The sequence below is a fragment of the Festucalex cinctus genome, chromosome 11, assembly GCF_051991245.1.
Source record: "Festucalex cinctus isolate MCC-2025b chromosome 11, RoL_Fcin_1.0, whole genome shotgun sequence".
NCBI classification, from domain to species: Eukaryota; Metazoa; Chordata; class Actinopteri; order Syngnathiformes; family Syngnathidae; genus Festucalex; species Festucalex cinctus.
This window is the reverse complement of record NC_135421.1, coordinates 22,864,313-22,874,914: the sequence shown is the minus strand read 5'-3', so window position 1 is coordinate 22,874,914 and position 10,602 is coordinate 22,864,313. Positions and strand designations below refer to the sequence as shown.

At 37.9% G+C, this 10,602-nt stretch overlaps 1 protein-coding gene across 1 annotated transcript in view; it reads right to left on the bottom strand.

Moving 5' to 3' along the window:
• Positions 1-1,333: 1,333 nt before the first annotated feature.
• The window catches only part of tmem198aa (transmembrane protein 198aa), a 31,761-nt gene continuing 22,492 nt past the window's right edge, over positions 1,334-10,602 (bottom strand). Inside the window, exons 5-7 of the mRNA XM_077537489.1 lie at positions 9,590-9,713; positions 5,040-5,335; positions 1,334-3,206 (exon numbers count right to left, since the gene is read on the bottom strand). Coding sequence (XP_077393615.1) covers positions 3,054-3,206; positions 5,040-5,335; positions 9,590-9,713 — 573 coding nt within the window. The 3' untranslated portion in view covers positions 1,334-3,053. The remainder of the gene's footprint in view (positions 3,207-5,039; positions 5,336-9,589; positions 9,714-10,602) is intronic.

The window sequence follows — 10,602 nt, the reverse complement described above, 5'->3', positions numbered from 1 at the left end:
CTTTTTTCAATGGGCTGAAATTACAATGAAATATGAGAACGTTTTAAAGGATGACGTGAATAATCAAACCCTTTGTCACATTACATCTAATTCACAGAGCGCCAATCAACAAAAAATAATATCTAAGTCTGTTATGCAAAAAGATGTATCTTTTCAATTTCACTCAAATTACCTATTTTCAAATGTTGATTACGACATGTTTATGTAGTCGTAGCACACAATATTTTGTTTGCCTTGAAAGATGAGTGAAAAGGCGCAAAATCGGCTGGCACTGTTGGGGTTCTTCTTTGTCAGTCAAAGAGTTAACATTTAGCCTACAAGAACATTCTTATGTATTATTTGCAAGTACGTTTGAACTAGGTGTGCCAGGCGATTAATTTTTTTTTAATAGTAATTAATCGCATGATTTCAATAGTTAACTCACGATTCATCACAAATTTTCTATCTTCTCGAAATGTAGGGAGACCGGGGCGAGTTGTATCACGGTAAGTTGTCACGTTGCAATTTTCTTCTCCACCAGAGGGCGCAACGAAAAAGTGGAATGCTAGTTTTCTTTGTGTAAATGGTCAGGGGTTGTGTACTGTGTACTGTCTGAGAGGAGAATAGCACATTGTGAGCTGAGTGCCAGTTCTCCGTTTTGCACAACTCAAAGTCATTTTTTGCACCTTCATATATTTTGAAACAGGCGTCTGACATAGACAAATTCTATCAGCAAATCGTGCGGACTCGTTAGAGGAGAGATTTCGGCATCTTGTCATGCCTCAGTCACTGCTCTGTTTTAAGCTAACTTTAATCTACAGCAAGTATTAGCCAACATGGTCGTTTGGGGCAACTTGTCTCAGTCATTTTGGGGTTTGTTGTCACATATGCAAAGAATGAGCCAATGAAAAATGCACATCTGGCAACTCTGTTTACATATGCCAGAATTGTTCTTCAGATGATGAGTCTGAAGAATGAGGAATTTAGTTTGATAGGTTTTGTTTCATTGATAAAAATGGATTTTTCCAGTTGTTGGAACGACAGTATGCCCACGTCAGGACTGGTTTAAGTTTCATAATGAACCATCCATCCCTTAACTGAAATTCTTAATTTTTTTTAATCCAATTTAATCTCAAATTTCCAGTTTAAGGGAAGCAAAACAGACATTTGAGGCTATGACCTACATGCCAGCAGTTTTTTTTTTCTCACAAGAAAACTAGTCCAACTACAATTTATTTCTACCATGAGTTATGTGCACCTTTTCAAAAACAAAAAAAACCCCACACAAGTCAAGAATCACATGTATGTCATTTAATTATATCATAGGTCCATTTAAAGACATGCTTAATAATAATAATATTAATAATAATAATAACAGAAATGATGGCAATAAGGTGAATCAGTATCTCTTCACAGGCTCACGTCAAGTTTCTCTCTCTCGCTCTCTCCTCTCAAAAAAAAAAAAACATCACTTGAGCATTCAAGAACACAATTTCAAAATATCGACTGCACCAGAAAATAATCGCTGGGAAAAAAAAAAAAAAAAAAAAACATCTACAAGACCATGGCGTAAACATGACGACAGTGAACGTTCATTACATCTAAAAAGTATTTACACCACGATATGTACAATGAGTGTTCAGTCAAACAAGTCCTGCAGGAGGTGCGGAGTGACAAAAGTGGCCGATTTTCCAACTGAATTTCATTGGAGCAATTCAATGTGTTCATAAATTCAACATAGAGTAACATTAATTAAATCGTTAGATGTTAGGATGTAAGAACATTTCATTTGACTGCAATTGTAAAACGAGAATTACGTCAAATGACGAATGGGCAATGTAAAAATTATGGAAATGCCTTCATGTCTTTTCAAAGCCCTTTTCCTGGACAGTTTAAACAGAGACAATAATGACACAAGAAAAGACAAAGGATGAGGAAAGACAATGAAGAAAATGTATCACGTTCAACATTACCTGCTGGCAAATAATTAGTAAGAAATAATCCTGCATTAGTGTGATGTAAAAATTAATTAATTAAAAGTCCCGTTTTGTTAACTAATGTGAGAATAGTGAAACTATGGCAAAATATAACATTTTCGTGGTTTGTTTATGGGGTGTTGTAAAAACAGTCTAATTTGAAATATCATGTGATCTACTACAAAACGGTCACGAGAACACATGTCACACAGACACACGGACACGATGAAAACACAAAACAGTTCAACACTCGTGCATGAAAGGGGTTAAGCCAGTACAAGATCCGCCATCTTGAACAAAACCAAAACAATATGTTGCGGCACTTCAGTATTAACGTCTGTTGTTTTGAAACATGTACACAAAAAAATAGGTACAAATTTGCTTTTGGTGCCATTTAAATATATATATATGTAAAGTTGAACTGTGGCTGCTTGTTTCATAGCCCAGGAATAAAAATAACACTAATAAAGCGGATACAATGTTGAAATGAGACGTTAAAAAAAATGCTGCATTCTGAATATCCGCCACACAAACATACACGGCGATTCCATTTGTAAGCGATAGAGGGCGCCGTCGCAATTGCTTCCATCGCTGTCTCGTCAAGAATCACATTTGAACGTCTTTGTCGCCATCGTGATGGTACTCATGGTATTTATAAGAATTATGTCATTTACTGATTGATTTTTTTAAAAAGGAAAATAAACAAAAAAAACATATAATTACATTTACATACATTGGGAGAGCCACCCCCCGACTTTAGCCAATGTTTGGTACAATCCATCACTTGCCAAAGGGCGTGTGTGTGTTTGTGTGCGCACCAACACTGTAGCACATGATTTCATTACATGTTCACTGTTGTGTGTGGTCTGCCTTGACAACACAACATGATCGGCGCAGTCAGTTTCCCTTTCGGGGGCCAGTACATACTGTAAACAACTGCTGCTAGTGTGCTTGTGAAGAGAGCTTTGCTGTGGTCTTAAATGATGAGACAGGTTTAAAATTCAAAATGATTTCAAATTGGAAAGAGGATGGAGTGGTTTCTGTCTGTAAAACAAAACAGGAAAATGTATTTCAGACTTGAATTTGATGGACCAGGCTTCAGATCCGAACCGGCGCTCCGGATGGCGCCGTGAGCGGCACTTGAGAGCCGCAGTCGTAGTCCAGTTCAGCCATGCGGGAGCGGCTCATCATTCGACTGTGGGAGTACGCCCGTCTGTCCGTTTGCCTGTCCCTGAAACTGCGGATGTAGCTCTGCGGACGCAAGCAGATAGTGGAGTGAGGGCGCAACAGGTACGTTAGATAAACATGACGACAACACTCAGAAAAGCTTTCCACCAAGGCCGAACATCGGCGTAATAATTGCCGCTGCCTTTCCTGGAAATTTCACAATGACGAGCTAGCAATAATAAGCAAGAGCTGAAAAAGACACCAAGGACAAACTTTTATATGTAAAAAATAGAGGTGTCAAAATTAGTGTGTTAATTTTGAGTTAAAATTTCTTTAATGCCATTAATTTTTTAACGTCCACATCACAATTTAGCAGTAATAAATTTAAAACTAATGCAGATATTTATGGAGACTGGAGTCAAGTTGTATTTTACACTTTTTACATCATGTTAAATATTAGATCACTCTTATTAATATGAAAAGAAAAATGCACTGAGCTGTCACCAACATCTTACAAATGCAATTATGCCATCTAGTGGCAGAAAAATGACCAACACAAATCAATATAACATTTTTTTTACAGTACATTACATCTTTTTAATTTTAACTAAATTCTATGAATTATTCTGAAATTAATTGCTATTAGTTTAACATGTTTTCCACTTTTATGTTAACAAGAGTATGAAAACTTGGAAAAAATATTCTATTGGACATTTAATTGTACAATTAGGACAGATATAAAATTAGTGTGTTAATTTTGAGTTAAAGTTTCTTTAATGCCATTAATTTTTTAACGTCCACGTCAAAATTTAGCAGTAATAAATTTAAAACTAATGTATTTGTGGAGACTGGAGTCAAGTTGCATTTTACACTTTTGAAAAATGTGCAGAATTTCACAAGTTACGTCATGTTAAAGATTAGATAAGATAAGATTAATATGAAAAGAAAAATGCACTGAGCTGTCACCAACATCTTACAAATGCAATTATGCCATCTAGTGGCAGAAAAATGACCAACACAAATCAATATAACACTTTCTTTTTTTTTACAGTACATATTTTTAATTCTAACTCATTTTGATGAATTATTATGAAATTAATTTCTATTAGTTTCACCCCCCCCACCCTCGCTTTTATGTTAACAAGTGTATGTAAACTTCGGGAAAAAAAATACATTTAATTGTAGATTTAGGACAGATAAAAAATTTGTGATTAATCGTGAATTAACTATTGAGGTCACAATATTAATTACAATTAAAAATCTTGTGAGAGATGGAAACAGAAACAGTACCAAAAAGGCCGACCAGCTTTTTGAGTCTGTTTAATCAAAATATTTTTAGGGTGATAAAAGACTGGATCTATGAAGTTGACGGAGAATTCTTTAAAATTGTTGTTGGTTAAAATATTACTCTATGGTATTTTCAATTATTATTATTATTATTATTATTATTATTACATATATTTTTTTTATTTTATTGTATTTATTTTTTTTAGCTGCAATGAGATTAAAAATATGTGACTTTTGTACCCTTTTCACTCTTTTATTCTAAATTCTGGGTTGTTCTCCACATTCCTGCATTTCTTTTCCAATCTTGTTGTTTCTCCACTTTTGTGTTGGGTTTATTTTTATGTTTTTACTTACTTAAAAGTGTGGCCTATGCCTCCAATGTTGATTTAAGTTCATGGTTAAAATGATCAACACTAAAATCCCGAGGTGGCGGGCAAAACCTCAGCAGGATGTGCTCTGTAAAATATCAATTTAAATTTGCAGTCCTCTTCAGAAGTAAGGTTGCGTTTCTATTTTGGTTGCCTGGCAACATCAAGGAGGAATCAACAAACAATTACCTCACTGTTCCAAAAGGGTAAACAGATTTAAAAACAAACAACAACAACAAAAAAAGAACATCTCTGCTCTTACCGGCGAGAGCACGTCTCCTTCAAAGCGCTTTTTGGGGTTGGGCTTGCGATGGAAGCCTGGCTCAGTCTGAGGGGGAGGGACTTTGGGGGGCTGCGTGCTTCGGGCTGGGTGATGGGGGTGAGATGTCCCCGGGTGGCGGTACTGCTGGTGGTGAAGGCTGTTGGCCTTCTGCTTTTGGCCGCTCTTCTGGTTCTGTTGTTTCTTCTTCTTCTTGTTCTCATTCTCCTTTTTCAGCCTCTCTTCTCGCTGCCGGATGCGCATGAGCTGCACCCGCCTTTGTTGTCGACTCAAAACCACTACGGAAGATAATCAGGGAGAATGATGTTCATTTCCTGAGGAAGTGGTGGTGAAAACAATAATAACACTTTTTAAAAGCATTTAATGCGAAAAGGATTGTTAGTGTGCATTTGTAACTCTCATTTTTGAAAACAAAAAAATCTCTGCTGCACCTGCTTTTGTTGTGGACATAAAGTGGAAATCAACCTTAAAAGGATACTTTACTTATTTAGCCATTTTTGGCAGTCAAACATTAATATTTTGCCTATAATAAATTTGATATTTTCATTATTTTTCATGTACAATTAGTACCTTGAAAAACACATTTTGCAGCTTGCTGTCAACTGAAAATGACATCACAAGAGCTAAGGTAACCAATCACAGCTCAGCTTGTGAATGTCACATGACCAAACAAGTGAGCTGTGATTGGTTACCTGAGCCCTTGTGATGTCATTTTCAATCGACAGCAAGTTGCAAAATATGTTTTTAAAGGTACTATTTATATGTGAAAAATAATGAAAGTATCAAAGCAAGCACTTACTGTCGAATGAAGATGACATCATGACATCACATGAAAACAACTGAGCAACTGTGATGTCATCTTCAGTCGACAGCAAGTGGCAAAATGGCCGCCACCTGAGAAGGATAAAAACGGCTGGATTTTGCTTCATAACTCATATTCCACTAATGCAATATTAACCAGAATACCATATTTAGACTAGTGGGGCTGCATAAAACATATTATTGTCAATATTATAGCAATAAAAAGTTAATATTTTGCCTATTAGTAATTTGATATTTTCATTATTACAATTAGTACCTTTAAAAACACATTTTGCAACTTGCTGTCGCCTGAAAATGACATCACAAGGGCTCAGGTAACCAATCACAGCTCACCTGATTTCTAGGTTTGGTCATGTGACATTCCCAAGCTGAGCAACTATGATGTCATCTTCAGTCGACAGCAAGTGGCAAAATGGCCACCCCATGAGCTGGATAAAAATGGCTGGATTTTGCTGCTTAATTCATATTCCACTAACACAATATTAACCAGAATACCACATTTAGATTAGTGGGGCTGAATAGAACATATTATTATAATTTTTTTTTTGGTATGGGTTGACTTTCCCTATAAAACCACAACGGAATATAATCATGAAGAATGATGTCATTAATTTTCTGAAGAAGTGGACGTGAAAACAATAAGAATGCTAAATATTGTTGGTGCACATTTGTAACTCTTTTTGAAAACAAAAAAAATCTTTCGAAAGTGAACTTGAAAAAAAAAATCCTCATTTCTCGCTGAGCTGAATGTAATGTGGGGATGCAACGCAATGATGATGCAATAATGTCTGATCAGCCCCTCTGAACATCATGAACCTCGTAGCGTGCCACCATTACCGCGTGTGTTCTTGTTGGTCCATTGTTTGGCTTCTCTTTGTGTGAGCGCTTGGATAACGAGGCACCATCTGCCAGAGGATTGCTTAATGAAACCCCCGTTTTCTTTTCCTCGGCTAACCCTCCCTGGACCCCCCTGGCCAAATGCCACTTATTGTGTCTGCCTGTGTGTCTTTACGAGGACCAGCGTGAGAATACGATGTCCTCACAAGTATGGGAAAAGAAGACAAACTGAAGAGGAAGACAAGCCAATTACGTTGGAACAGATCGCTAGTGTGCCGCACGCAATTCAATGGCGGCCATGTGATTTTCCTCGCCGGCCCACTTGAGTGCCCCGTTTACCCAGTATGCACCAGTGCAGACACCCCTCCTCACACCTGCTCCCACTGCACCATCCCCCCCTTTCGCCTCCATTCTCTACCATTAATTGCTAATGCGCTTTTTAAAATAGCATCTAATGATTATGGTGTTAGGCGATTCCAATTTTTAATTGTAATTAATCACATGACTTTGTTAACTCACAGTTAATCGCAAATTTTATATCGCTTCTAAATGTAGAATAAAATGTACATTTTTTTTTAGTTTTTTTTATACTCGTTAACATAAAAGTGGGAAAAATGCTACACTACTAGAAATATGGCTGCATCATTTAGTCACTGACACAGTAATTTCATAATAATTCATATAATTGAGTTAAAATTAAAAAGATGTACCGTAAAAACCGAGTTGTGATATTGATTTGTGTTTTTTCTGCCACTAGATGGCATAATTGCATTTGTAAGAAATTGTCGACTGCTCAGTGCATTTTTCTTTTATTATCTAATCCTTAATATGAAGTAAAATGTGAAATTCTGCACATTTTAAAAATTGCAAAATACAACTTGACCCCAGTCTCCACAAGCATATGCGTTATCATTACATTTATTACTGCTAAATTTTGATGTGGACGTGTGATGCGTTGAGGCTGGAATTGCCCCAGTACAGGCTTTCCAAGTAAGGGGCGGGCATTAATCGCACGTTAAAAAAAAACAAAAAACGAGTGGCGTTAAAGGAATTTTAAATGAACTCAAAATTAATACTAATTTTGACACCCCTACTAGTGATATAATAAATATCATAATATTGTGTTTATTGTCAATTAGAGAAAGACTGATATAGTTTTTCAGATAGATAGGTTAATTTTAAATATTGTAAACAAAAGTCTGCCAAATTCCAAATTTTTTCTTTGCTCAAGTCATCAGATGGACTTGAGCAGCCCTTAGCTCCGCCTTCGTTGTCATAGTAACACAAAGTCACACTTGGCGGTTTCCCTTTTTGCTTATCCATGCCTGCACATGGACAAACAAACACAAAATATGCAAAGTGGAAGCCAGATAGCAGCATGACCCCCCCCCCCAAAAAAAATTCCGACGTATCACTCCTATGCATGAGTTTGCTTATCAGTGCGGAAGGGCTTGATGAGCACTTGGCTTGTTCCTATTAACAAGTCATGTTTTCCCCAGCGCTCTGTTGTGTAGTTGAAAGCAAAAAACGTCTATTTCCTCTTACACTTTTCTATTTTTCAAAACAGGCTGACAAAGCTTCATCGCTCTTCTGTCTGGAAGCTATTACAGCCAATTGTCAAATCCTGTTTTGGAAGGCCAAGTGTGACATTGACTTATCCGAAGTTGCTGTGCGAGTGCTAAATGAATGAATGAGCGAGAGACCTTGTCGACGTCTGTCACTGTGTGCGAATGCTGCGTGCGCGTGTTGGCGGATTCGCAGCACGCAATTGCGGGTGCCATCTGTGTTGTGGCTGCTTTCGGGACGGAGAAAAAGCCATTTCCCTTAATAACGCGCAAACACACACACAAGCGCGCGTTATGTTTCCTCATTATGGTTATGATTACCGAAGCAATTAAACTGTTCAATGGACTTGTGACAAATGTAGAGCTCCTAATAACATTGCAGCAGCTTGGGGTGACCTCATGTTGATTCTTAACAAGATTTTCTCGAGTAATTCCGCACACAAGAATCGGTTTGTAAGCATGGAAGATAACGTTTGGAGGGCAAATGAATGGGAAAACAAAACAATTATGTAGAAATATGTAGCAGGAATCTGTTTCATACAGTACAGTATTTAATGATTGCTACATAATTAGCGAGTGTATTTGGTATGGTGGGGCAGCCATGTTGGACAAAACATTAGGTACGCCCCGGATTCTTGTCTGTAGGTGTCCCCAATGGGGCGGCCATGTTGGACAAAATATTACACACACCCCGGATTCTTGTCTGTGGTGTCCCCATTCCCAATGAGGCAGCCATGTTGGACAAAATATTACGTACACCCCAGGTTCTTGTCTATAGGTGTCCGCAATGGGGTGGCCATGTTGGCCAAAACATTAGGTACACCCCGGATTCATGTCAATAGGCGTCCTCAATGGGGTGGCCATGTTGGCCAAAGCATTAGGTACACCCCGGATTCATGTCAATAGGCGTCCTCAATGGGGTGGCCATGTTGGCCAAAACATTAGGTACACCCCGGATTCATGTCAATAGGCGTCCTCAATGGGGTGGCCACGTTGGCCAATGCATTAGGTACACCCCGGATTCATGTCAATAGGCGTCCTCAATGGGGTGGCCATGTTGGCCCAAACATTAGGTACAACCCCGGATTCATGTCAATAGGCGTCCTCAATGGGGTGGCCATATTGGCCAAAGCATTAGGTACACCCCGGATTCATGTCAATAGGCGTCCTCAATGGGGTGGCCATGTTGGACAAAACATTACGTATTGTTGTCTATATGTGCCCCCAATGGGACGGCCATTTTGGACAAAATTTTAGGTACACCCTGGATTATTGTCTGTCAATAATACCGTGTTTTTGCGTACTCACCCTCTGTGTGAGAAAAACCCTCTGCTGTGACTTTCCACTGAATCAGCACTCCAAGCAGTGCCAGGACAGGCCACACCCCCATGATGACCCATGTGAACCAGCAGACTGGCTTCTTGGGCGCCACCTGTATTGATGACAACCGCGATATTAATGTTTTATTGAGGCGATTAACTCATTGGCTCCCAATAACGTGTAAATATGTTTTTTTTTAATGTTCTAAGTGTCCCAAAGACGTATTTATACGTTTTTTTATGTTTTTTTTATTTAATGCTAGAGCATACATAAGGCTTTGATGCAGCCTCTCAACTGCAAAGAATGGTTGCAGAAATGGTAGTTATTACACAAACGGCCATCAGGTGGCAGCAGAGCAAAGGAGATCAACCAGGGCCATGTAGAAAAAAGCTCAATTACTTCCAATTTTCAATAGATTTGTGAAAACTGATGAAACTTAGCTCTCTTTTAATGCTAATTGCTGCAAAACGGAAACAGATAGAAACATACTTTTTTTTCCTGATGAAAGAAGAGACTTTAATCTTTCTTTTATATTTTTCTTTTATAATTTTGCTTTATAGCAATAGTGGGCCTTGCAAAATCAGTCAAAATCCAGTAAAACAGCCGGGAGCGAACGGGATTGCTTCTGTGAAAATGGCTGGGAGTGAACGTGTTAAATGGATCAAATGCAATAATTTTGTACATTATAATGTTGGTGGAATTTTACATATACACTGAAATGATTCAATGTTAAATTCGAAAGATATTTTTTTGCCTTCTTTGCCATTTCTGAAGCCAATTGTATTTGCCACTCACAAATTAAACTTTCATGCACTATGAGTAGCACTATATACTATTTCACAGTGCTACTTAATCATTTAATTGTGAGGGTGCAAACAGAGCTCATGAGTGGTCTAAAATGATTAATATGTAGAAGCCAAACACTTGCTGATTAATTAATCAATAAAGCAATTCTGCACACAGTTGACGAACAGTTGTACTAAGCCTAGAAAATCTGATGT